The 27,291-nt window shown below is 51.1% G+C and overlaps 1 protein-coding gene across 1 annotated transcript in view; it reads right to left on the reverse strand.

Annotated features, from left to right (window-relative positions):
* PAPPA2 (pappalysin 2) overlaps window positions 1-27,291 on the reverse strand; it is a gene marked incomplete at both ends in the record, with an annotated part of 87,306 nt that overhangs the window by 36,334 nt on the left and 23,681 nt on the right. The window contains 11 exons of the mRNA XM_082287186.1: window positions 3,462-3,684; window positions 3,888-4,023; window positions 7,509-7,643; window positions 8,793-8,986; window positions 9,257-9,348; window positions 10,354-10,482; window positions 11,044-11,536; window positions 12,972-13,093; window positions 14,612-14,804; window positions 15,485-15,778; window positions 22,615-22,760. Of these exons, the coding sequence (XP_082143312.1) occupies window positions 3,462-3,684; window positions 3,888-4,023; window positions 7,509-7,643; window positions 8,793-8,986; window positions 9,257-9,348; window positions 10,354-10,482; window positions 11,044-11,536; window positions 12,972-13,093; window positions 14,612-14,804; window positions 15,485-15,778; window positions 22,615-22,760 (2,157 nt within the window). The remainder of the gene's footprint in view (window positions 1-3,461; window positions 3,685-3,887; window positions 4,024-7,508; window positions 7,644-8,792; window positions 8,987-9,256; window positions 9,349-10,353; window positions 10,483-11,043; window positions 11,537-12,971; window positions 13,094-14,611; window positions 14,805-15,484; window positions 15,779-22,614; window positions 22,761-27,291) is intronic.

Here is a 27,291-nt window from a genome sequence, read left to right on the forward strand (position 1 = left end):
AGAGCACTGATCTCAAGAAACTTACTAGGCTGCAGAGAGCAAAAGGGATGGGGCAGTCCATGGAATGGTGCCTGGCCATCCAAGGGTTACCTGTGACACCTTCCAGCTGGACAGCAAAGCCACCAGTTAAAGTGAGTAACACATTCTACAGCACAGCCTTGGCCACTGCTGCCCATCAGCCAGCCAAGGACCCACAAGAGAAGTGCCAGAGGTCAACAGGCTTTGTTGCTGAAGGAGAAGCACCCTCCAGAGGTCTCAGAGGCAGAGGTGAGCCCATTCCCCAGGAAAGGTGGCCATCAGGACCCTGGAAACATAGAACCGCTTAGGCTGGAGAAGAGCTCTAAAATTGAGTCCGACCATTAACCCAGCAGTGCCAAGGCCACCACTAAACCATGTCCCCAAGTGCCACATTTACTGGTGTTTTAAATCCCTCCAAAGATGGGGACTCCATCCACAGGACACCTTAAGCCAGAGGCAAAGAATCAGGATTTTAAAGTCCTTTCCAACCCAAACTATTCTACATTTCTGTGAAATAAGACACCAGCATGTCTACCCAGGGTGCCCATAAATCTTCATACCATCACACATGCAGCTCATAAACTGACCCTACATAAATTTGATGCCTGGAAGAAAGAAAACAAACCAAATAAAACCTGTTTGGGAAACAGCCCTCTCTACTGAATAAAGTGTATCAATTGAAAACACGTAAACAACTCCCTCCCTCCATCTAATTTTCTCTCCCTCACATCCATTTTCCATACCAAAGGAATCCAAACCAGTCTCCCCTCGATGCCTTACACCCACTTTTGGGGAAGCAGAGGAGGGCATTCGTACAGGAAATACAAACGCAAAGCAGATCGCCTTTTGTAGCACCTTCCTATGAATTCACCCAGGCATTTCCCAGCATATGTGAACATAAAATAAAACACACGAAAAATAAAAGCAAGCTAAAAATAAATGTAGCAGAGGAAATGAAAAATGTTCCCCTGGTTCAGTGTATAGCCTGTACCAAGTTAAACAGGAGGAACTCTGGCTCAGTTTAAAAACGCAAAGAAAAGGATGAAAACCGGGAGACTTTGGGTCTCCTGGGTGGAAACTTGTTAGAAGTCTGATTTCTGCTCGACCTCATAAGGTTGTGATTGGGAGCAGAATGCACAGACAGCCCCATATCTGCTGGCAGAGACAGCAGAGAGGGGTTCCTGGTGATGACAGTGAGGACACCACACTGCTTTGGTCTGCAAGTGCTCTGCCAACCTTCAGCACCTCGAGTAGGTCCCAAAGCAGAAGGTGACACTTTCTTCAAAACAAGCACGTGCTTTTCTGGAGTCAAACACCTGCAGCATCCTGGCCTGGAGAAAGCTGCACTAGATCAGCATAAACACCATCTCTATGCTTTCTGCAGCCCGCAAAGCACTGCGAGATCCTTCAAGATGAAAGATGCTACAGAAATACCAACCTGTCACATATTTATTATTTTGGCAAGGAGCATTTCTAGGCTGAAGGCAGGAGACCCCATTGCTTTGTTGCTTTTGTTACTGTGCTTTCTCAGGTTATTTTAGGAAAGCCCTCACACGCACATACTGTGTACACGAGGCTGGGTGCGTGCAGACGGTCAGTTCAACTCTGTGCAGGAAGAACATGGATGGTCTGCGATCTTTCACACTCAAATGTCTCTCAGCCTCTGAAGATTTTCTATTCCTGGATTTTTATAGGGATCTCCCCCCCTCTCCCCCCCACCAGAGACCATCTACCTTATATGAAATGAATTGTTAGCCTTTAAAAATACTGCAAAGCATTCCTTTTGGAGATGGAACAGATTTTAAAAATATAATAAAGGGGGGATACTTGAATGTTTCCTGACTTAACAGAGGAAGATCCTTTATCATTAGCATGGCCACTTGAGGCTGAGAGCCTAACCCCCCTCCCCCCGAATATTCAAGACTTTAATTCTGAAAATCAATACTCTAGATAGATTTTTTCACTCTGAAAACTCTGGGAATCTGATTTACTTCGAGTATTTGCCAAGGACACACACATACCCTGCAATTCAGCATATTGCTGTGAAGTCAAGGCCATGGGGAGCCCATGGGACGGCAACGAGAGGAAGAGGAGACACGAGCATCCTGCTGGGCCCCTGGAAAAGGGACACAGCTTGGTGTGCCTTGGCAATATGGGAACTGGCCTGTGCTTCAGCTATAACGAGACTTTTATGAGGAAAACATCTATTTTCCTCTCTATTTGCCCCTATATGGGCATCTCCTCATCACCAGTCACTGCTCAGCTGTGACCAGGGAGTCTTTTCCTCCTTCCAGCCACTTCTCAGGGGAAGGGGGAAGCTCTCAAGCAACAAGAATGCAAAATTATTTTAAGGGATGAGAAAATGTAATTGAAAAACCACATCAGTTGGCCAGGGTCTTAGAAGCATGTGGGTACATTGCTGTAACAGCTACCAGGAGGAAACACGCTGCATTTCAGGTGAACACTGATCTTTTAATGTAAGGCTGAGAATAATATTTATATTCTGACTCACTAAGATTTACGTTTCTGTATAAATCACACATGCACTTAAAAAAAAAAAAAAAAAAAAAAAAAAAAAGTAAAATGCCACTTCAGGATATTCATGGCTTCCAGAACTCTACATAAATCAACTGTACCACAATTCCACAGACTTTAAGAAAAACACACACACCCATTTGTTATCAGGGACATTCATTCATCCAGAGCCATCAACAGAAGGAACATGACAAGAGCAGCGATGAGATGACCTTAGACAAAGCCCTTTTGTGCTTAACAACCCCAAAGCTCAACTCAAAAATCAGAACTCCCAGTGGTGTGGTTTGAGTAGCTGGCTGAACTGGAGCCCTGGATCAGCACATGCAGGTAACTTCAGGGGGCCTGTGACCCGAAAGCGAAGCCACCCTTGGCAGATCTGGCTGTCGTCATCCCCTCCACCCTTCTAGCACCCAGGCTGAGCACCATCCCATCACCCCTCCTTGGGCCTCCAGCTCTGCTCGGCACGCTCCTCCAGCCTGGGTGAATGGAGTCTGTGTTGGACACCAGTCCTCGCCCGTCCTTTTGCCAGCACAACCCGCTCGGAGAGCGGTGCCCTTCTGCAAGCGCCGCCCCTCGCTCGCTGCTTTGGAAGGCTTTAGCAAAACCCCCCAGTGATAATTTCTCAGCCATTTTCAAACTTCTGGTTTTCCCACCAGGAACCCGTCCTTTAGCGCTGTTTTGTACAGGCACAGAGGCCACGCGCAAAATCTGAGTTTCTGCCTTCCCACTTGCTCCAGCAAGATAAGCAAATCGAGACCCGTTACATCAAATCTCCCAATAATACCTCAAAAGCCATCTGAGGATAGTTGCAAAGCACTCAGTGAGAAGGTAAAAACTCCAGAATTCAAACACAAATTCCCAGAGGAGACCCTGGGCGGCCACTGGGACGTGCCCTGAGGAGACCGTACCTGTAGCACCGATGGCCACAACCCTCCTCATGCTGCAGGAGGCAGGTGGTGAGGGGGTCAGAGGAGCCAGGCTGAGCCAAGGTCCGCAAGGCCACGGCTGCGATGCCCACAAGCGGAGAGGAGAAGTTGAGAAGCACCGAAGCCACCTGTGGGGATGGGTCCTCCTGGCTGTGGGTCACATCGATGACGAGGGGGTTGTGCTGACACGACAGCTCATACATCCCTGCGAGACAGGGCAAAGAGAGAAGCGACTCGCCCAGCTCCGGGGATTTGCTTTTGGCTCACATCTGCGCCCCCCACATGCCAACAGACCAGCTTGGAGGGCAGAAGATCCTGCACGAGGGGCAGGGCACAGCAGTGAGAGATCACAGCCGTGGTGGCGGCTCCGGGTGTCCCTGCTGGTGTCACAGCCCACAGGCTGCTCACCTAAAGAGCGGTTCCGCCCATCGGTGTCAGTCAGCTGGACGGCAACCACCGGCTTGTGCTGCTGGCTTGGGACAGTGCCAGAGGAGGCCAGGAAAACCAGGAGAGAGGTGGGCACTGCAGGTCTCTCAAAGCAAACCTAGGAGAGAGGGCAGGAGAGACTCTGAGAGCAGAGGCACACCAAATACAGCTTCTCAGATCCCATATAGGCGAGAGAGAGAAAGAGCGAGAGCAGTAGGACAGCAGGAGCGGGCATAAGGGGTCAGAGACCCTGCAGGGCTGCAAATGGGTGCAAAGGTGGGGGCAGGGGAGGGGGAAGGGAGGGAGCCAAAAACAGTCCTTTCCCTCCTAATTTCTCTTCTCCCTTTTGCTAGCCTTCTCCTCACCTATTCAGTCCCACTTTGACATAAATTTACAGCATCTTCACAGCATTCACGTTTGCTACTCTTTAAATTGAGCAGGACCCAGATAACTTCTTTCCTGGTCTCCTTTCACCAGGCTCTGACTCCCACCCCACACAGAGCTGGCCAGGCAAGTGAGGCACCCAGAGAAAACAGCTACCAGCCTTACCACCAAAATATTTCCAATTAAAAAACCCCAAAGCCCAAGAATGTCCCCAGTACCCACTGATACGGCAAACTGTCCACCAGCCAACACGTGGAAAGGTTTGTGGGAAGAAGCCCTGCCTGCTGGGAGAGCCAGCAACTTGCCACTTGTCTACAACCCTGAAGGCAGCTGGAAGTAGCTGGGACTCTCATGGTATCAGTCATGGCAGAGCAGATGTTCTTTGGAAGTGAGAAGACAGAAATATTTTTCTCCCCCACCCTGGTACCCTCCCTTCCCCCCAGTGCCGAGATGTGTTTTGATCAAGATCTGCCCAACACCACGTTTTTGTCGAGTGCTGGCGTGAAGGAAGCCCAGAAATTCGAGGCAAAGGTGTATTTGGAAAGAAGACAAGTCCTGGCCAGCCAGGCACAGCCCAAGGAGCAGACTGTGGGAATGGAGGGGACAACCACGCAATCTGTGATGGCAGCCTAGCCTCAGGGTGGTTTGTGCCACGTCAGGCATTGTTCACGCACGGGAACAGGAGAAAACCTTGGGCTCCAGCCCAGGGGTCCCACCCTGCAGGGAGGTGCTCAGCAGCAAAAGCCCTGCGAGAGAGGCCCCACTGCTGTCTCCTCGCTCCCTTAGCCAGGGCTCGCTCACTTACAGGACTGACGTGGCTACAAGGAGTGGACCAGAGGGCTCAAACATTTTTATTTGGTATATCCCCACTGTCTCCTTTGGTGAGGTAAGTGGGGGAAGAAGGAAAAGAAATAGGAAAGCAAGAAGGGAGGAGAAGAAAGAGAGAAGAGCCAGCAGTGCTCACAGACAAGGAGCACCCCCCCAAGACAGAGCTACAGCTGTGATGCCCCAAGGACCTGGCTGATTTTAACCCAGCCTCCAAGCGTGGTCCCTCAGGGGAGGAGAGGTAGTTGGAGAAGTCAGGTGAGGCTTTCCCAGGAGTGGAGTGGAGAGTTCAGTCCTTCCCTTTCTACAGTACATCTGCATGAGGCCGAAAGACGCTGGCCCCAAGTTAGGCCAACAGCAGCTAACTTGATTAACATCCCAATCCTTTTCAATACATATTATGTGCTTGGCCACAGCAGGCTATCTTCTTAATTTTTCTCCCTCCCTCTCCCCCTTTCTTATTCAATTTCCTGCATTACACACCCTGACTTGCTTACATGTGATTTTGATGTCTTTCCTCGTCAGATGTATTAAAAAACTGATAACAAAGCATGGCTGGAGATCTGCAGATGGTAACGATTCCCACGTGCAGACAGACCCGAGGGGCACGGCAGATGCTCTGTTCGGTGGCACAGACACACACACACCTCTGGCCCCCAACCTAATCACGGCACGACAGCGAGCGTGGTAAAACACCAGCACCGCTTTTCCAGAGCGGCTGTGGGTCCCTGGAAACACTCAAGGTCTGATGGAGCTCTGAGCAAACTGGTCTAGTGGAAGGTGCCTCTGCTCATGGCAGTGGGGTTTGAGCTAGAGGGCATTTGAGCTCCTTTCCAACCCTAACCGTTCCACAATCCTATGAGCCAGCCTTTCCCTTGTTCGTTGGTGCCACCTCTTCAGAAACTATTCCTGCCATCTGATGAGTTTTGTGGTGCAGCTCTAGCCCAGGTGACACAGGTGCAACAGCTGTAAGATGGCCCTGGCAGTTGGCAGGCACCAAACACGCCCTGCACGTGGGTACACATGTGCATCAACAGCACCATTCCTGTCCGGGCAGGCAGCTGTGCTAGGCAAATTGTCAACAAAAAGCTCTCTTTCCTAACCCAATATGTTACCAATCAGGCCAACTCTTAAAAAAAAAAAAAAAGAAAGAAAGGCATATTTATTACTAGTCCATAAATAATTTTATGGGTGGAAAATAATAGCACTCCTAGAGAGAGCACGGAGAACCAGTAATGAAAGTCTTTAGTATAAACATCCACAGAGGAAGAGAACTGACCACAAGCTCCAATAAAACTGTAACATGTTTAACCCCTGCTGAGAAGTGGAAAGCCAGCTTTCATCTAGGTAAGGCAGAGGGGGAGGATTACTGCTTTCTCCTTAGCAAAGGAAGGAAGGAAGGAGGCACGTTTGTCATGGCCAGAGACTGCAGCCGGAAAGTGGGTTGTGAGCACACAGATGAGGAAGAGAGGGAAAATTGCAAGAAGGTTAAAGAAAGTTGCTTTGGAGAGACAGAGGACCTCAGAGCAATACCCGTGTTTATATTGACTCTGGTTTGATGATTCACCGAGCTGTCTGAGCATCTCGGGAAAGAGGCCTTCTCCAGAGAACCTTGAACTAAACAGGGAAGCTACCCCTTGGAGCACAGAGGGAGCAGCATGCCAGAGCCTGGCTTTCCAGCAACACAAGGCAGCAGCCACAAAACCTCTAAACTGTGCCTGTGGTCAGAAACCCAACACTGTAAAAATCCCAGTGGCCTAGCCCTCAGCTCTCCTCTGTCCCTCTCCTCTACCTGCTGGGACAGAGGGGTTTGACCCTCCCAAGGGCAGCCCCCCTGAGCCCCTGCTGGGCTGTAAGACCAGCCTCTTGGAGCATAGAAGTGCCACCTCTGGTCTGGAGTCATCAGAAGGACCTGCGTGCCACAGCTGATTGCTGTGGGCTTGGGGTGCTCAGGACCCCTCAGGACGGCAGAGGGCATCCAGCTGCCCTCTGCTGCTCTTCCCAGCCATGGGGACCCAAAGGCAACTAGGACTTCAAACACAGCCTGTGCCTACCCTTGGTGGGTGTTAAAGCACAGCTTGACTGCGAGGGAAGGTCAGGAGCAAGTTGTTTCTCAGCCTCGAGGCATTTCTGTGGTGGTTTGGTTTCATGCAGTCCTTCTCCTTGCAATCTACCCCAGGATGGGTTTGCTGTTCACAGTGGGAATGGGGCATCTGTGTAAGATCCAGACACAGGATTTAGGGGTTTGCAAGGAGTTCAGTAGGACATGAAGCACTATATGAGTAGTTTTAAAGGTTGCTCTAGCTCCTACGGGACAGAAAAGGATGGGTTTTGTCACCAGTGCTGGGTAGAGACAAACAAGTCCTTTGTGCCTGACCACATGCCCCCACTTACCTTGAGCCAAACCCCCTCATCACCCAAGAGCATCTTCTCATTCGGGTCCTGAGCATTCTCTGGGCTGGGAGCACAGGGAAACCAAGCAGCCTGCAAAAAGTCCTTTGGCACCTCATGGAGGCGGGATTTACACACCTGGAAGAAGAGATTTATGTCAACCCAGAAGGCTGCAAGGGAAGGAGAGAAAAACAGCACCTACAAAACCTCAAGGAAGATTCAACAAATGTTGAGAAGGACCCTGAGGTGGCTCCTAGCATGAAGACAGTTAGGATGTGGCTTCCTAAGTGACATCTCACTGCCCACACATGTGCACGGAAGGCCTTTACCATTTTTGGAGTGCTGTAACTTCGTTGTTCAAGCATCTCGTGGTGCCTGCAGGGCTGAGTAGCAAACAGTGAGCCAAGCTGTGAGCTGGTAGTGAGACCAGGGCATCCTGATTTTGGCTGGGCTCATGAGATACAAAGGAACAATTCATTTGCCTGAATAACACTCTTCTGTTCCATTCAATGCCCTGTGGCACCCCAGACAGCCCCACAGGCCTGGCAGACAAAACCTGGGAGATACAGGTGTCACTGTCAAGGAGCAGACACCTGAACCCAAGGCACCTCATTAGACATGTATATCTGCGCAGTTTAATCATGCTGCAGGTCTCAAGAAGATTGTTCCTCATATCAAGTCAGTAGAAACACACGTGTAAAGGGATAAATATGATCTCTTTACACATTTCTTGCCTTTCTTCAGCCTGCTAGGAAAGAACATACACACCACGTTAACACCGATCAGGCAAAATCCCCTCCAGGCTCTGCTCCAAGGCCCATATGAAAGATGGGAATTCTCCCATTGATTTTTCTTTGGCTTCAGATCAGAGGGCTTGGGAGCACAGTACAGATGCTGATGTGTGCGTGATTTCATCCTTTCAGGCCCTGACCTTATAAGGTATTAGACTTACAGGATTTTTTTTTTAAGCCAACAGTGGGACAAGTCACACGCTCCAAGTTGAGCGTTTGGCTGGTGGGATGAGGTGGTCACTGCTCAGTGAAATGCACGGCTGGGGGAGCTGCTCCCTGCCAGGATGAAGCACCTCTCCATGAACTGCGGTTCCTGAACTCAAGGCCTGATGCAAGAGGAGTGTGAGAAACGCCCAGGTCCTCCACTCACTCCCTGGCTGGGAATGTAGTAATCAATGAATGCTTCCAGAGCTGGTTTTGTTTGTGCCTTCCCCAGCACAGACTTTCCCAGAAAAGTGAGTGGTTTTGGTTTGTTTTTGTCCATGCCTTCACTCACCTTCACAACAGGCTCTCCAGTGACCAAGGAAGCAGGGCAGGACTTTGCATCCTGCTGGGAGGCATAGGCTTTCGCTGCCCACAGATCCACGTATCCCTCAGGAGTGTACGGGCCACAGTCCAGGATGCTGCTGGTCCTCTCGAAGGGCTCACACACACCGTCCCCGTCGTGAACGTAGCACAGGCTTGGCTCCCCTGCAGGGAGAACGGGGGTGAGCTGCTGACAAACCAGGCTCCAGGCACTCACACCTTGTTACAGGAGGTTTGCAGTCTCTTTAGCCTGGGGTTTTCCCACCACAAGGGCCTGACAAGATCCGTGGATCACTCCGGCTGCAAATCCAGGCTCTGTTGCGATGAGGTGCATCGCCCTCTGCTCCAAGGAGCAGGGTGAATTACATACAGTTCTGACTCCTACCTCGAAAGGAGCCAATCCATTGGGACCTGTCTCAACCCACTTGGACTCACCGACACAGTTGAAGCCTTTTTCCTTTTTACACTTCCTGGAACACCCATCTCCATCCAGCAAGTCCCCATCGTCACATTCCTCCTCCAGGCTCCTAAGAGGGCAACAGCCAGATGTATTAATAGCACCTTTGACTCAACACCCCTGTGCTCCTGCCCAGTCATGAGCGAGGAGCCTTGCCTTGGTTCTTTTTCTGCAGAAGCAGTTTGAAAGGAAGAGCCACACGTGGAATTAGATAGACAAGAGAAAACACCTTGCCAGGGGATAAAAGGAGGTTAAAATCACAGCATTTGGGAGCAGACATGATTGTACTGTGACTTTCCTCTAAGACCTGAGGCAAGAGCTATGGGAGAATGGAAGAAGTAGAGAACTAAGCATCAGGAAGATGTGTTGCTGGAGAAAGCAAGTTTTGGAGAGGGCAGGAGATTCTGAAATGGGGCTGAGGTTTCAGTGGGAGCTGGAGAAGGAGGTAGAAGGGAGAGACAGAAGGTTCCTCTCCCTTTCCTCACAGGGCTAAGAAAACTGGTTTCAAATGAAAGTGATCATGAGTATCCTGGAAGTTGAAGTCTGAAGAAGCTAGAATACGAAATAATTATCTCCCAGGTAGAGCAGGTGAAGCATTGGGCTCTCTCACCATAGAGGTGGTGCATCCCCCACGATTTGGGGTCTCTGAGCAGAGACTGGACAGCTCTCTAAAGGCACCTCAACATGTGGGACTGCACTTGTTGCAGAACCTACTCCTGCAGGGCCCTGTGTGAAAAGCTGCACTGCCCACTGCCAAAAGCAGCTCCTTAGGGTCAGACTCTGCAACAGTTCACTGAGATGGGCCAGAATCCAAGCACTGAAGTCAAGAACAGAGGCTGCTCAGGCCGGACCCCTCAGGGAGGGCATGCCTCTCGAAAAGACCACCTCCATCCCCTGCGCACGTGGCACCTTACAAAACACAAGCCCTACAGCTCGGTCTGCTGCGGGGATTCAGTGCAGCATCCTCAGCTGTGTACCTGTGTGTGGAGGACCCACCACCTGCCGCTTCCCTCTGGGGCAGGATGACCTGACAGCTTACAGAAGCTCAGCTGAGAGCTTGAGTTTTTCGACTTACGTGGTCACCTTGCCGTCCCCACAGTAGGGCGTTCCATGCACGTGGACGAGCGGCGGGGAGGCTTCTCCCGAGGTTGTCCCAGAGACCACCTGCACCTGGTAGCGGTACACCTGCCCAGGCACGACTTCCCTGCAGGAACAGGGAGAGAACTTGAGGGAAACAGCAACGTCTGCAACACTGAGATTTGCTCGCCACAGCTCTAGATACCACGTGCATGTCCATGCAGTATCACAATCTGACGTGTCTTCATACTCAGCCAGAGGCAGAGCGTGTGCGAAGAGAGTCTTTTAGGACACGCTGCTTATTTCCCAAGGGTCTTAGCTGAGGAGAAGCAGCATTAGCTTGAGTAATCATTTCACTGGTTGTATTGATGGGAGAAATGTTTTACTGATTGTATTGTTGGGGAAAATGTAATTTTACGGGTTATATTGATGGGGAAAATGTTTCTGGGTGTAATGAGCTCCTTCTAAGTTAACCTGGGCTCGTGCACAAGGGTTGTGCTGGCACGGTGGGCCTGCCACACGCCTGCTCAATGGCACTGGATCCAGTAATTCCCAGTGCAGGGGGACAGGAGGAAAACCAAAACAGAGGTGAAACCATCCAGGGGTTCCAAGACACAAGACACGAGGAGGGAATCAAAGCTGGCTCAGACACCCCCTCAGCCCAAGACAGAGCAGCCTGGTGACTCACGTGTCGACAAACTGGCGCTGTGCCTGCAGGGGGGTGGCAGGGGACCCGTCTGCAAACGGGGGCTCACGGAGCAGCCGGTACTGGATCAGCCGGCAGGCCGAGCACAGGGAGCTGTGGGGCACGGAGCTCAGCAGGGCCGTGTCTATCTCCATCCTCTCGTCAAAGGTGTAGATCTTAACTCCGGACATCTTCTTAGGGATATTGAGCTTCACAGTAAAGGGGACGTCACAGAAGGTGTCCAGGGGGCCCAGGTGGATGGACTCCCCCTGCTCTGTCAGGATTTCAATGTCGGACAGCGCCTTGGGGGAGCCCGTGGAGAGGTACGTGGTCCAGAGGGTGAGAGAGTCGGGGTAGACGGGGTGCAGGAAGCGCAGCTCCAGGATGCAGCCGTCCGGCTGGGGGCACGGCACCGTCATGTTCATGTCGTACAGGTGCAGCTCCGGGCTCCAGGCCTGCAGACTGGGCTCACAGGGCTGGTCCACGTCGGGAGGACCTGGGACAAGCAGGAAGCTGGTGAAAACCAGGGGGCAAGCTGGCTTCAGAGGAGACCCACAGGGGTGATCTTCCTCACCCATCTCCAGGCTGTAACTGCACACCCGTGTGGGTTTTCACCCACTACAGGCATGTCCTAAACTGGTGGCACCTGCCCTAACATCCTGGAAAGCAATAGTCCCCCCTGGTTTCCCAGCTGCTGGGTACTTGCACACATACACAAGGCTGAGCAGGTCTGGTGTCTCACAGCCCCCTCAGATGGGAACAATGGTATCCACACTGCAGCTGGACGCAGCTGAGGAGCATGAAGCTTTGCTCTGTAGTCCCACAGGTGCAGAAATTTTGCCAAGGGCACCTGAATGCTCCAAGCAGAGCAGAGACTGAAGCTTTGCACAAGCACATGCCAGAACATAGTCAGGAAGGGACCAGGTCCAAAGCAGGGAAGCAGGTCTGGAAGGCTGATTTTCCAGAAGAGCCTCCAGAGCAGTGCCCGGGCTAACCTCAGAGCCCCAGCCTGCCTCCCCTGACAGTGGATTAGCACTCAGCAAGAGAAATGGAGTTCTGGCCTTTCAGACCCAGAAAGGATCACTGGAATTTATCATTCTGTAGTAGAAATACCCTTGTCTTCATTAGCCACTGGAAGCATTTCTTAGGGCCCAGCACCAATTCAAAGCCTTAACACATTTAACACAAGTTTCTGAAACCCACAAACTCTCCCTTTTTATCAGAGCAAACAAGCACTTGTGATAACTACAGACACACAGAACCATGTCCTCTGGCTCTGCGTGGTTCAGCAGCAGCACACGCACCTCACACAGCTCCCAGGATCAGCTCCCCTGGTCTCCTGCCTCCTCTGCCCTGCTCTTGGAGGAGCTGAGGCAGCAAGAAAAGCCCAGCAGCTCCTATGGCAGCTGTGTGACCCTGAAAGTCACCAGCGTGCCCACAAGGTGGGTCTCTAAACCAACAGCTGGGTCTCGGCACAAGAGAAGCTGTAATGCCTGGCTGCTGTTCACCTTGCTGGGGAGGAATGGGCTGCCCAGGGCTTGGCACAGACTCAGCACAGAGCTCCTCTTGCTCTCTTTGGACAAGACTACATTAAAGTCTGCAAGTGTCCCTGAGGTCCCACAATCTGTATTTTAAGCTCGATTTCAGTTACATGTTCCTCCTCCCTTTGGTCAGTATCTCTCAACACCTGTCTGAACAATGATTTGGGTTAATACTGGCGTGCCAGTTGGTTTGTCCAAAGCCAGCTGGCCATTAATCACCAGGTTTCTCCTGGGCACCAAGAAGTCCTTCCTGCACTACAGAACCCCTGCAAAGGGAAGACAACTGATTCTCTAAAAGAAAAAAAAAAAAAAATGAATAAAATTGTTTTCTTGTACCAGCAAGATTCTGTCTGGGGATTCACAGACAGCAAAAGAGAGGAGACATTTTACCTTCTGCTTCTTCTGGGGTCCAGTAGCCAGAGGAGTCGCAGACCCGTGGGGAAGAGGCCTCGTGCACGTACTGGCGGAAGGTGCCGTCCTCGGCACAGCTGTCACAGAGCGTGTCCTGCTCCCTGCTGACAGAGCACAGACACTGCCATGTCAAACCTTCCACCCACGCCTGTCCAGGTGCCGTCAGGCAGCACGGTGGAACAGCAGAGCTAAGGCCTCAGAAACTCCCTGACTGCAATAAAGCTTCTTCAGAGACAGGGAAATAAGGGTGGCCCTGGGACAGGCTGGATTTCACCTCTCCTCTTCTCCATGCTCTCTGGGTAGTCTTGGATGGAAAACCTGTCCCCTCCCCACCAGTCAGAGCGAACAGACCCCACACTTCCCAGGGCAATGCCTCTGGACCAGAGTGGGTGCAATTAAGGCTCTCTCTGCTAAACCCAGAGTCAGGTTTTGGCTTCCCGCATTATTTTAATACAAACCAGTCACAACAATGTCAATTCCTGTGCTCTCCAAAAAAGATAAAAGGCCCCTTTCTATTATCAAGGCCAGCCTCAGCCACTTTCCTTGACCAGTTCATCTCAGGGGACGCAGGACTCCCACAATGGATCAGCTCCTAAGCCAGTTAAGAGTGACAACTTGGGACGGCTCAAAAGTGCCTCCCCTTACAGACCCATGGTTTCCTGCTCCCAAATCACTTCATCCCCCAACAAAGCAGCTTATTTGGATGACTCAAGGCTTGCTAGCCCTCAGAGCCTCTCCTGTCTGTGGGGTGACTCTTGCACGTGCTCTTGTTACTCCTGAGCAAAAAGCCCATTGCACAGAGCACCCGTCCTTTGAAAAGTCAGCAAACACCAACCCAAAAATGCCCCAGCTGCCTTCAAACAGCATTTTCCTTTTAATTACAAAAGACAACTTTGTGAAGCAGCTTCAAAACAAGTTCAAAAGCTCTTTATGTATGTGCTTATGATCCCATAAGCAAAAAAAAAAAAGTATATATATATATATATAAAGTCTCACCACCTAAAACCTGGCGGAAACTGAAATATTTTGGTAAGAGGGGCTGCTGAACAGAGACACTGGTGGGTGTATCCAGGTTTGGTGGCTCCCTTTTAGTGGGGAGAAGACAGCCAGCCTCCCAACACCCATGGCCATGCACTGCTCACCAGCCAAACAACTCTGGCTCCTTGGCATCATTTCTCCGGCTTGAACAGTTTCCTGACTTACCCCCAGTTAGCTGCTCTGCGAGTCCGTGACAGCGCTGGGAACGAAACCCAGCTCTTGTGGTTCGAGCTCCCTGCCTTAACCACAGGGCTGCATTTCCTCCTGGTAAATAGCTACTTTATACAATAAGTGCTAAATTAAGCTCATTTTTCATTCCCTGATTGCACTCTGGGGTTTAAGAGCTGGCTTTGCCTCCTGATGCTCTTTGGCTTCCCCTCCCGGCACCCCGACAGCAGGAAGCTTGCAGGAGAGCCCATCTGCCGGGGGGCCATCGCAGCAGCCTGGCTCCTGTGCCTGAGGGCTCTGCTGGACACGACCAGGGTGGGAAGGGGATTGGGGGTCCACGCCACAGAGACCCCTCGTCCCTTCTAGCAGGCTCCCGTGCCAGCCCAAGCGCACGGCAAGCACAGCAGCCTCACCTCTCGTGGAGGACACCGCTGATGGGAGGCAGCCAGTAGATGCTGAGGGAGTCCTGTGTCTGCCCCGTGACCATGGGAGGCATCGGGATGGGCGCCGGCTTCTTGCTGTGGCCCCAGCGCTGGTAGACCAGGTCCAGGTAGCAATGCATCCGGGCCACCTGGTTGGGGGTGAAGCTGTTGGTGCAGTCATCGTCTGCGGGAGAAGAGAGGCCGGGCTGAGGGTCGGGGCACGGCGACACGCACTCTTCCCTCCTGGCCAGACGTTTCTGGTCACTTCTTCTAGGGAAGGCTGGGAGGCACCAGCGGGCGGTGGCTGTGCTGCCGGGGCTCTGCGGTGTCGTGTGTCCCCGAAGCCACAAGATGGCACTGCCTGAGCAGCTCCGCGCCCCTGCACCTGCCCGGCGCCAGCGCCGACACCTGGGCAGTGCCACCGCCCGCACCGCGCCGCAGGAGCGCCAGCGCCGGGAGGGAAGCGCTCCTCCGGGCCCCGTCCTCCTGCATGCCAGGAGAAACACCAGCCCCCTGCGGCACGCCTTTGGGAGCCACGCCAAAAGGGGTCAGGAGGTTAATAATTAACAACAACAACAAGAATAAAAATAGCTTCAGGACTGGAGAACAAAGGCACACGCAGAGCAGCCTTGATGCATGTCCAGGGACCCACCGGCCAGAAGGGAGGGATGGATAGAAACAGCCCGAGGGAAGAAAGTGGCTAAGAAGATGCTGAAAGCACTGCCTGCCACATCCCAACACATCTGGAGGGACCATGTTGGCTAGGGAATGAGGGAAGGTACTACTGGCAGAGGTGGATGGGAGGGAAACCCAAGCTTTAAGGAAGATGACCCCTTGTGAGTCCCAACAACGATGACTCGGTACCTGTGTAGCTCATGTAGTTGTTGAAGGGCGTCCCCGTGAAATGTGTCTGGCCACAGGTGTCATTGGTGGGGTCGGGATCCCGGCAGAGTTTACTCTTTGGGGCGGGGGCAGTGTCGGCACAGAGGTCTCCGGTCTCCATAGATGGAGTGGTCTCCCTGCAGGGATCATCACAAGATTCCCGCTCGCTCACTCCCTTAAAGACGTGGTACAGCCCCAGGACGTGTCCCACTTCGTGGATCATGGTGTTGGTGTGGCCGGGCATACCGTAGTAAGCAGGGTTGAGGACAACTCCGCCTGGAATTGCAAGTACAAAGAGCATCATTCCACGAAAGGGACAGTGGGCATCGTCATTACTCACCTGTGAGAGGTGAAACTCCTCTCATTGTGCTTCCAGGCCACAGACAAGGGGCCAGATGGAGACCCAAAGATGGGCATATTCAGCTTCTTGTAGGACAGGAAGAGGCTCCTTTGCCCTCTTGGACTGGAACATCGTGGGTGGTTTTTCTTCCCCTCCTACCACGTTATTCCGCCCTCAACACCTTCAATCATTTCAGCTACCGTTTCCCTCTGCATCGTTTTTGCATGGCTGTAATTCCGTGTCTGCTTTGGATCACACAACTCCACAGGAGGTTTGGAGCCAGGGCACCAAACCGAGCCGTGCTGTGACTTTACAGGGATCATCTTTCGAACCAGAGGACAGAAGTCCTTCCCTGGCCTAGACAGGTGTCTGAGGCGGGCCAGCTCCCACGGCAGGCGAGGACCATGAGGTGCTGAGCAAAGTCCCGGCACACCCAGCTGTGCCAACCAGAAGCCAGCTTCAGCACAAACCCATATGGAGATTCATGTGCACTGCCCCCGGCCCCTGCTGAGAAATCACCCACGACCTATGGCTTCAACCTCCAAACCAGACTCTGAGGGGTAAACTAAAAGTCTCATGAGGTGCTGTTGAAATCCACTAAACTTCTACCACAAACCTGACCCGAATTCAGTGTATTTTATAGTGGGATTTCCCAAGACACAGCTTCTGAAGATCTCTTCCTCCCCTTCAGAGGGGTCTGCACGTGAGCAAGGTGCACCAAGTGAACCCAACAAGAGCCTCACAAACCATCACAAACCTTCTCCTCTTCACTGGGGCACCCCAACCCCTGACTCAAGGCAACACAGAGGGGCAGTTCGTCCCCAAGCCAGTTTGGTGCAGGTTCAGCTGTCAAAGATGCTGGAGCACAGGCACAGATCAAGTCCCCCAGAAACTGTGCCAGAGCTGCCACCTCATACTGAGAGCAACAGCATGGAGCTGGACAGGACCCATGGTGATCCTGCCCTAAACTGACCTGTGGCTGCAGGACAAGTTGCTTTTCCTTTCCTGTGAGCTCGTCTGTGATGGGAAGAACAAGGATCAAGGATACTGACAAAAGCCAGGTGGAACAGAGCCTTCCCTTTGCTCACTGCCAGCATCTCCAGCTCCTGACCTGGGATGAACACCCTGTCCTGACAGCTCTGTACCACACCTGCTAGGAAACTGTCCACAGAAGGTGCTCAAGAACAAAACAATTGGCTTCACTGGCCTCCTTTTATTTGCCTCCTTTCTTTTTTGCCCAGATTAAAATCTCTTTGGAATCTCCGCATTTTTCTCCCTGTTTTGAGGTTTTTCACTGGCCACTTCCCCCCCTTTTTCTCTTGACATTTTCATGCTCCATCCACTTTTCCATGCTGCTTTAGAGTGGAGGAGCAAGGGCTGGGGAGTAACAAGACAGGGGTGCTAAAAGCAGACCCCAGTGTGTGCCCAGGCTGACTCCAGGCAACTCCTCCATGTCTCGGGAGGCTGTTTTTACACAACCGCTTTTAACCCAGACAGCTTGGATGGCAGCGTGGTGAATAGTTGGCTCCAGCACAGCTTGCTCCCTTCTCCTTTGCAGGGCCCTGGAGGATTTACTGTGCCAGCTTCCTCACGGCAGAGCCTGTGCTACTGCATCTCTGCTGATGAGCACTGCCCTGCCAGCAAAGTTGGAGCTGGCAGGTGGCCACAGCGTGATCCTGTCTCCAGCCACACAGACTGCTTGAAATCTGCTCCTGGATCAGCTCCGTGCGCTACCGACTACCTCACGTCCTCGAGGACGGGGCATTCCTTCCAAGAGAGCATTTTCTTCAGATCGCAGTGTCTCTGGCAAGGCACCAGCAGGTCTGGGACTCCTATGGGGGAGCCATGCTGGGTGAACACGGAGCTGGGGGCTGGAAAGGGACCTTCAGAGATGCCCTGAGCAGTTCTCTCCCAAGCCCTTCCAACAAGGGGTGAAGAAATAAGGGTGGCGTCTTCTATGGAACATCCTGCGTGTGTGGCCCAGGGAAGGGCTGAGAGGCACCACTGACCTGTCAAGTGGCACCGTTTCTTAGCTCAAAATTCATGTTTATTGCTCTTCCTTCCCACAGCGTGGATCTTCTGTCCAGGGCTTGAGGCAAAGGATGGGTCACAAAGTAGCTGCAATTCCCTTTCTTCCTAGTTGTGAGACAACAGAGCAGAGGACTTTGCATCCCATCAATCAGCTCTTGACCCTTTAGTTGCCTGGAGATGGGTCACAAGAAGGTACAGAGGTTGAAAAATCCTTTTGGGGACCTCCACGTTCTGTGCTGTCAGCTCTTAGGTCTCTGGAAGCCATCGCCCTCTCAGTTACCACCCTGGTAAATGCTGTAGATAGCAAAGGGCATCCCATTGATGGGAAACCCAGTGGGCCCATAAAAAAAAAGAGCCCTGCTTCTCATTTCAATCAAAACAGGGCATGAGAGAAGAGAGAAAATAAAGAAAAGGCATCTCTACAGCCAAACCCAAGCCTCAGCAAGGCAGGGGGGCTGCCTGCCCAAAGGTCTGAAAGGAGGAATGCACACACAGAAAGAAAATAGAGTTCATAAACAAGTAAATGAGACGTGAAAGCCCTGCACGCATCCTGCAGCAGTAACCACAGGGAAAGGGGCTGAGCACCAGGGCGCAGGGGGCCCTGGGACCAAGCAGCCCAGCCCTCCTCCCTGTGGAAACCCCACGCTCTTCCCATGTGGTGAATAAACGGGATTCCAGTACAGGGAGGCAGAAAACCGTCACAAGAGAGGGGTGCCAAGGCCGGGGTACCCTGTCTCCTCCCCTCCTCTCTGCTGGCTTCCCCTGTCCCATTCCTCCCCCACACTCCACAAGGACGACCATATTTTTAGTACTCATTTTAACAGCTAATTAAACGGCAGAATTAGAAACAGCCTGAGAACTCTGCCTTCCAGAGCGTCCCTATCCCTTCATTCCCTGTCCCCACTGCTCCCTGATGAGTTGGGAGGGCTCCCAGCTTCGGACCAGGAAGTTCTACTTCCCCTCTGCAGGATCCTGGCTGTGAAGGCAAGATGTGGAATTGTTCACAACATCCCAACAGGACCACCCTCCCCTCTCTCTCCACTGCAGATCAGGCATTCCCTTCTCACCTCTGCCTCCTCCTGCCCTGGGAGAAGGGTTAAATTGGGCCTCCAGTGCCTGAGAACCGGCTCAAGGAGGTTCACAAGGTCAGCATTTACACAACAAAGCTAAAAACTTCCATGTCCCTGTGGTATCAAGGGGGTCCAGCACTCAGAGGCAGGTGAACCAGGGACTTCTTTGGACTTGCTCACCCAGCCAAGTCCGGGCATCTGGAAAGCTTCAGGTCTGACCCCACAACACCTTGTCCCTCCAGGCCAGACCTGCCAGCTGCACGACCTGCTCACGTCCCCAAGGGCAAGCCTCCACTCTGAACATGCAACAGGAGATTCCCAGCCCACCAGTACAGCCAACGATCCGTGCTGGTGTAGAGCGTGCTCCTCCTTTACTCACACAGCCCTGGAAGCTCCTGCTCCCAGGACGTTCTCTGCTACCAGCCAGGATCAATGGCAGTGCTGAAGGACTCCCAAAGGAGCCAAGCCATTCCTAGGTCAGGGCTGTCCCAGAGGACATCCTCAAGTGAGCGCAGGAGCTTCAAACAGTGAGGCACAAAGCTGAACCTGCACTGCAGGGCCAGTCTGCCCCAAGCACTGAGTCACAGCAATTAATGGAACAAACCCATGACAGTTAGTCAGACAGGAAGATGGCCATCGCCTAAGGTACCTCGGGTGGAAGGGCTGGCCCTCCTTCAGGATCCACTGACCTCTGCCAGATATATGAGCTGGCCTCAGCTTATATAACTACAGAAGGTATTTATAACATCAAATGTTCACAATTCCCTTGCCTTTCGACCATGTTTATGCAGTTCACATGTAGCTACACATGAAGTTTAAAGCATCTGCATTATTACATTGCTGGGTTTTTTGAACAAGGCTTTCCACCACAGAAAGCTAAGGTTTTGTTGGTTTGGTTTTTTTTTTAAGGAAGTTCCTTGACTCCTTCTGCTTTGTAGTTAAAAAGATTTACTTCTAAGTTCTCAGAAAACTCATTCCAGACTCCAAGAAATCTGAATTTGCGAGGAACTCACTGTGATTACGGTGGAAAGACTGAAACAGACAGTATAGTCACAGGGAGTGGTGCAAACAGACCTGAGCCCTTCTACCTCTGCTGCTGTCTGGCAGCAAGTTGTCTCTGTCTGGGAGCTCCACAGCAGCTGAAACACAGTCTATAGAAATTTCATAGACCACTTCAGCCCTCTCCAAGCCAGTAATTACCTTTTATGCTTCATTGAAAGTAGTTGCTGTTGGCTGTATTATTGGTAAACTCTCCCTAAGCCTTCAGAAAGGCTGCCTGAAAATTAAATTTACTCAGGAAAAAAGTCTGGAGAAGAGCAATAGAACTGTAAGTAACCAGCACACGAACAGTTGTGTAATTTCTGGTAGCCCCAAAGGAGCATTTTGAAGAGAAGGGGATGAAAAACAAAGTTCACTGAAGACTTCCAGAAGGTGATGACACCAGCAGGAAGGTGAGGAGGACCCTCTTGAGAAACACACTCAAAGATCATGAAAAAATGGTTTATAAGAAAATCAAAATCCAGATGGGCAGATTAAACAACAGCTGGAGAAGGACTGATGGAGAGCAAGAAACCCTAGTGATTTTTGGGCTGAGGCAAAGTATTAAAATAGATGAAGGGAAGGCAGTTGGAGGAGAAAAAGTCTCACGATGCTTCTGCTGAAAACACCTAAGAAAGTCCAGTTCAGAGAAACAAACAGAGCAAAATCTGACCAAGCCTCTCTGGGGACAAGAGGCAGTTTGGCTTCTCAGAGAAGTCAAGGAACCGACTTGATTCATGCAGAGAACTAAAGCAGGAGAGGGTCTGTCTGTGTGTAGGGAAAAATCAGCATGGCATTTCTGCTCCATGGGAGCAGACAGTGGCGTGAGGGGTGCAGGTCTTGCATGCTGACCCTCACATTTTAAGGTCAGGGTAGACAGGAGATTAGCAAGATCTAGCACAAGGAAAGGAGTCTGTCTTTTTGGAGACAGACCCCTCTCTTGTGTATAGACCTGTCTCCACCCGTGGCCACAGTTAGGTCCCTAAGCTCAGGAATTTTTCTCAAACTGCCATTAGCTCCTCCGAAGGTTTTCCTTTCTCTTTACTCACCACTTTACTTCCACATCTACTCAGATTCTCCAGCAGCCTCTTGTGAGAGTTTTTGTCAAAAGCCGCATATGCATGGCCTCCTCAGTCCTAGGTTTCTTCTGTGTGGGACAATAATATACATTGTGCATGGTACAAAGCAAGTGATGATGTGGTGGAGCTCACTGTTTACAGAGAACAGAGTCTGCCACCCGCCCTCCCGAGCTCATTAAATCTAAAACCAAGGACAGTCTTGAGCTGAAGTCTTCAGTCCGTGCCAGAGCCTTAAAGAAGCTGGGATCCAGCTTCATTCTTCACAGCTCTGGCACCAGAGTCAAGACAACACCCCTTCTCCCCTGAACCTCCACGCTAAAACCCTGATCCAACATTTCCAGATGGTGCCATTTCTCGTGTCCCTGGCTGGACACGAGCGCAGAGACTGGAGCTAAATGCAAGCTTTTGATGAGACCAGTCACCCCAATTACCCCTCTGTACAACTGCTTGCAAGCCATTGGAAGGGGTCTGAGGAGAACGTGTGTGGCTGAAGCACTTGCTGCAGTCAGATGATTGTCAAGCTGAGCCTTGGAAGTGATTTCTGGAAGCTGGAAGAATAAATTTCATGGAGATTTGCCTTCCTCAACAAGCAGCTGTAGCCATATGCTATTGAAAAAACAGCCCTGAAACCCATTGAGGGAGGGAAACTGGCAAAAAGGAACTTTAAAACAGGTCTTTAACAGCAGTGTAAAACTTTTAAGGGTTGAACATCACGCACTTGTAAAAGCAGAAGGTCTAGGTCTGCTGTGCAGGTGTCAGGAGTAATTATTTCCAGTTACTTATTGAGAAACACTTTAGACATTTTGACTGCAAAGTGTAAAGGGCTTTGCCAGAAAACCCCGACACTGAAGAGGTGGTAGGAAGGGGCAGGAAAAAGAGAAACAACAGAAATAGCAGAAAACACACAAAACAACCTCATTCTAGGGAACCAGTCGCCATTTGGGCTGTTTTGCAGCCTACGAGGACTTGCCTCCAGCAGGTAGTAGGCCAAGTTATAAAAACATGGTAAAATTTGATAGCTATCCTCACACTTGCAGCTGGATTCGGAAGTGGCTGGTTCTGGCTGCTGCCTGGGCAGCGCTGGGGTTGCTGAAATCTGCCATCTCAGCTCTGAAAACACTGACACTCCTGGTTTATGTCTGTTTGCTATTACGAGCTGCAGAGTGAAGTTCACTGTCTCCAGAATCCTAAAAGATAGACCTGGAAGATCCAGGAGAAACCAAATGTAAGTCTGGAGCCCTCTCCAGAGCCTGCACTCGTGGTAAACCTGTAATCCCACTGCCTCACCGCCTTCACCACCAGAAGTTTCTCATAACAATGCCGAAGTCCCTTGCCAGTGTGTAACCTCACCCTCTCACCCACACGGACTCGGGGAGCAGGCAGCTCTCTTCCTTACTGCAGCAGCTGTTGGAACACCCAAACCCTGTTATCATGACCTTCATATCAACCATCCCCAACGCTGAGGCACAGCACATTCGCCTCTTTTTGCCAAGTCAAGGAAGAGAGAGGAAAACCAGTAATTCTGAGACGCCGTGACTGGGATAACTCACTTACCCAGGTGACTAAGGGCCTCTTTATCCCACGGCCAAGTGGCAGCACCAGCCAGCTCTTCCCTCACCGAACTGGCGAAGTAAACATTGAGGAAATGGGTGCTGTTCAGCTGCAGAGCCTCCTTCAGCTCCTTCACGCTCATGTACGCCCTGCAAGGACAAAGGAGAGGAGACAGTCAGCACACAGTCCAGCAGAGCGAGGAGGAAAAGCAGGAGGCCACCCACAGACATCCTGCAAAGGGTGCAGCACACCTGGAGACATCCTCAACTCTCTGAAACCGAGAGCGCTTCAAGGCAGAGAAGAACTCAGCATTTCAACAGGATGTCCTGTGCCACTGCAAGCTCTGCTCTGCAAGGTTCAAGTTCTGCTGGCGAGGGGTTTGGGTGGGGGTGGAAGGCACTCGTGCAAGTCTGAAGAAGTTTTGCTAATTACAGTGGCTTTGTTCACAAGTTCTACTCTCAGAAAAGGTGTTCCAACTGTGGGGACAAAAGAAGCCCCACAAACGAGGATAATAGGGGAAAAAACAGGAGGAGAAAACAGGAGAGAAGAAAGGAAATGAACAGGTTGGTCCTGCTGGGGAAACGAGAGGGGGTTTGGCATCAGAAAAACAGAATTTGAGGTGGAGGGAGAGAAGAATGAGTCCAGAACTCCAACTGTTTCTAACAATGGGGTTTTCAGGGGTTGCCCCTGATACAGGGCAGGACAGGAATGGACATCAAATCTTACTGCTGGGAGCAGAGAGGGTTTGTCAGCTGGGGCCAAGAAGTCTCCTCTCCAGCTTCTCTATTCTATTTGGACTTTCATTCCATCCTTTTCCACAGGAAAATCAGTATGCCAGAGATGGCAGTACATGGCAAAAACAAGGGTGTACTGCAGTGCACAGGCACATCTCCCATCAAGACACATCCCCAGGTATTGCACAAGGAAGAGCATGAGCAAAAGGTATCTCGGAATTTACTCCAAAAAAATTAAAAAAACCAACCAATAAACAACAACAACAACAAAAAACCAGAAACAAAACCAAAAATGCTCTTGCAGCTCTGCTCAAAATGGACCTTGGAGAAGACTCTGCCTGGGTCTCACCAGCACTGAGCCGGGCCCTCTTCACATCAATCTGCCCCTCTGCACATGATCTGAATCTTTCAGAGGAGGTCTGGGATATCTGCAGAAGCCAGCAGGGCAAAAAACAAAATCTCCCAAAATAAGCTTAGAGGGGAGAGGGCAATCTCTGGAGGCAGATTCATCAAAGGGAAGGTTTAGTGGGGAAAGCCTCCTGACAATGCTGCTGGCTGTCTCTCCTCGCATCTTCAGAGCTGGGAATAAAGAGTTGCAGGAGCAGAAAGAACACAGGAATGGGGATATCCAAGACATCCTTTTCTAAAGGCCACAGGAAGGTAACGGGCTGGGAGAGGTGGGTAGGCACTAGGCACTGCAGCAGAGCAGTGACACCCACGGGTGTGTCTGAGTGTCCATGAAGTGATCCTCACAATGTGCCATATCTCAGCACTTGGAGACCAAAAATTCCAGCAGCCAGGAAAGTTAGGTTTCGCTCTTCCCTCTGTGTGACTGTTCCTGCACGGGTCAAAAGCCTGTATCCCATTCACCAGTACACCAACAGTCCCAGCATTGGTCTTTAGGGAGTTCATGTCCTCAGCTACGCAAAACAATCAAGGTCTAACTTAAAATCAGCAATAATAATTCCAATGATAATAGCAATGGAATCGTAAGGCCTTGGACTGTGCTGCAGCTGCCAGGTACTCTTTTAAATGGACTTCAGTGATCCTTGTAGGGGCACCTTAGATCTCAGGATATTCTGTAAATCAAGTACTGCCATTGCCACCATCTGTGCCACTAACCTCATGGGCTGAGACAGGATTGGGACACATTGTCTCCACATTTCTATGACTTATGTCTAAGTCTTCAAAACCTGAAGACCCTGGCCCACAGTTTGTGAAGCCATTCGTTTAAGAGATTCTGAGCAAGAAAAAAAAACCAAAAAAACAACTCATGGAAAGGCTTTAAATACATCACCGTGGAATGATGATGGAAACACACCATTGTGGAAATATGTCATAAGAATGACTAAACCTGCAGCATGAGGCCAACAGCAACATTAAGGTGGTGGAAAGCATTTCACTTATTCCCATGCTTCCAGGAGCAGTTGGCATCTTTGAGCTGCACGGATGGATTATGAAGGCAGCACAGTCGTTTCTCCACACTGAGCTCGCCATGAAGGAGCACCAGCTGTCTTTGAACAAGCTGCTGCTGGTGGTGTCCATTAGCAGAGACGCCCATTAGAGTGTTCCTCACCATGGGGGATAACAGACAGAAGGCTGGAGCTGAGCACGGGCTAAAGGGAGAAAGGCACGTTTTCATCTGAGAGGTGAAGTGAGAGAGGAAACCAGTGAGATGTGCAAATGCTCTGTTTGAAATGGCAAGATCCCTAGTCAAGCTGCTGCTACACCAACAGGCTTGTTTAGAAAGAGAGAGGTTGCTACAGCAAATTGAAGAGGAGGAGGAAAAAATGAAAAAAGAAAGGATTCCAGAAATAAACTAGAGCAGGGCAGCATGTGGAACAGAGCTGGGTAAACCCAAGGGCTATTTCCCTGGACCTAGAATAGCAGAGGCTTTCAAAAGCCACTGCTGACTTGGGAGGTGTCAGATAATCAGGATCTTCAGCCTGCCTCTACCAGTCAGCCCCAAAAGACCATCCCAGGCTGGAGGCATCTCACCCACCTTCCCAGGAGCTCTGAAGAATCAGTTACTTCAAAAAAATCTTGGCTGGGCTATGTGGCGAGATGAGATGACCAGCTTGTCTTCACCAGGCCCCGAGATCTCCCACCACAAAGCAGCATTCCCAGAACACTTTCCCCAGCCACATCAGCTTGTGGAGAGAAAACTCTCCCCACCGGAAAGGACAAATTAGGAGAACTCGATCCCTTCTCTGTGATGTCTCGCCTGAGCATCCCAGACACGCGCCACGCTGACGCCATCCCTTCAACCCAACCAAGACGGGAGCAGGCCGGGAGGAATAGATAGTGAGAAGAATAAACAAACCTGAAGGACATACTTGTGGCATGACTCGGAAGGAATAGAAGCAAAAATTTCATAGAAATAGAGCATAAGGAGGGGGAGGGGGGAGAGAAAGTCTCCTTCACTCATCAGAGCTGCTCGGGGGACACAGATTTAAAAATAACATCAATTCCTGACCTATGATATCTCGGAAAAATAGCCCCAAAGCCTTCCAGGCTATCCAAATTCCAAGAGCCGACGTCAGCCCTATTCAGAGGGATATTCCTGCAGCCCCTCTTCTGGAGACATGATGTTTTTCTGGCTGTCGCCTGCCGTTCCCTTGACATTAGCAACATTTTTTGTCAAGGCTTGATTATAAATAACTGTAATTCCCTCCATTGAGAGATCTGGATGGTTCAGGGATGTGTAAGGGTGAGAGGGAGCAGTTCCAGCACTGAGCACTGCTCGGATGGGTTGGGTGGGCAAGGAGAAGAAAGGACCCTAATTTCACCCCCTGTGGCACAGAAAGCACAAATATCCCACTAATGTCCCCAAAGATGCAAGCAGAACAATTCTAGAATGGGCAACTCCAACTCCCCTTAATCTACATTTCCTGCTGGCATCCTTAGGTTAGACAAGGAGCATCCCACTGGCATCTGAGCCTTTTGCTTCCTGCCAAGGTTATGCTCTCCCTCTCCTTCAGTGCTTTGGGGATTTTTGCTGAGGAGAAGGCAGAGCAGCCTTTGGTCTCCACAAACAGCCTAAAAGACAGCACTCTCCTCTGCTTCCCAAACAGTTTTCCAAATGCCTGCAAGACTAGAGTATTCCAAACGAGATGGTATTTCCAGCAGGATGGGCACCACAGTCCAGCATGGAAGCACAAAGGAAGGACAGAAGGATACACGAAGGTACAGCTATCAGCCGAGGAGCAAAACCCAAAGTGAGCCCGAAGAGTAGGGCAGAGGATGGAGGAGACAGAGGTGGGACATCAGGTTTGCCAGATTCCACGTGACTGTTTTTCCAAGGGCATCCAAAGCTCAGTGGCGAGCAGCCAGCTGTGTGGTGGTAACGCCTGGACCTGGTGGGGAGCACTTGCAGCCCTGGAAGAGTGGAGCGTGCAAGAAGAAGAGTATGTGCAACAGTAGAGAGAGATTAGGGGTGGGAGGGCTATGGAATGACATTATTAGACACGAGTATGGGAATGAACACCGTCCAAAATGACGGTGTTTGAAGGGATGAGTCCAGGAATGATGCACTCCCTCACAACAGGGGGTATTGGCTCAGAGTTCTGCTGAACGACACTGCTTGATGACCTGACTAGGGCACCACACTGCATCCTGTTTTACTTGAATGGGACATAACCAGGGGCTGCCATCCTGTGGTGCTTCTTGCTGTTGAAAAAAGGAAAAGAAGAGGGAGCAGCCTCAGTGACTGTGACCACAGAACAGCAGAGTCAGAGACCCCGCTGCAGATGGAGGGGATCTCCACAGGCCATGCTGACCCCCTTGTTCAAAAACTGGCCTATTTAGATCACATTGTTCAAGGTCACGCCCAGCTGGGGCCTGAACAGCCACAAGGACAGAGGTTTCCAAACCTTTCTGGGCAACCTATTCTAGTGTTAAAGCATCCTCAAGTTAAAAATAATTCCTCCAGTCTAATCCAAATTTC

Source organism: Coloeus monedula (genome assembly GCF_965178545.1).
Source record: "Coloeus monedula genome assembly, chromosome: 9".
NCBI lineage: Eukaryota > Metazoa > Chordata > Aves > Passeriformes > Corvidae > Coloeus > Coloeus monedula.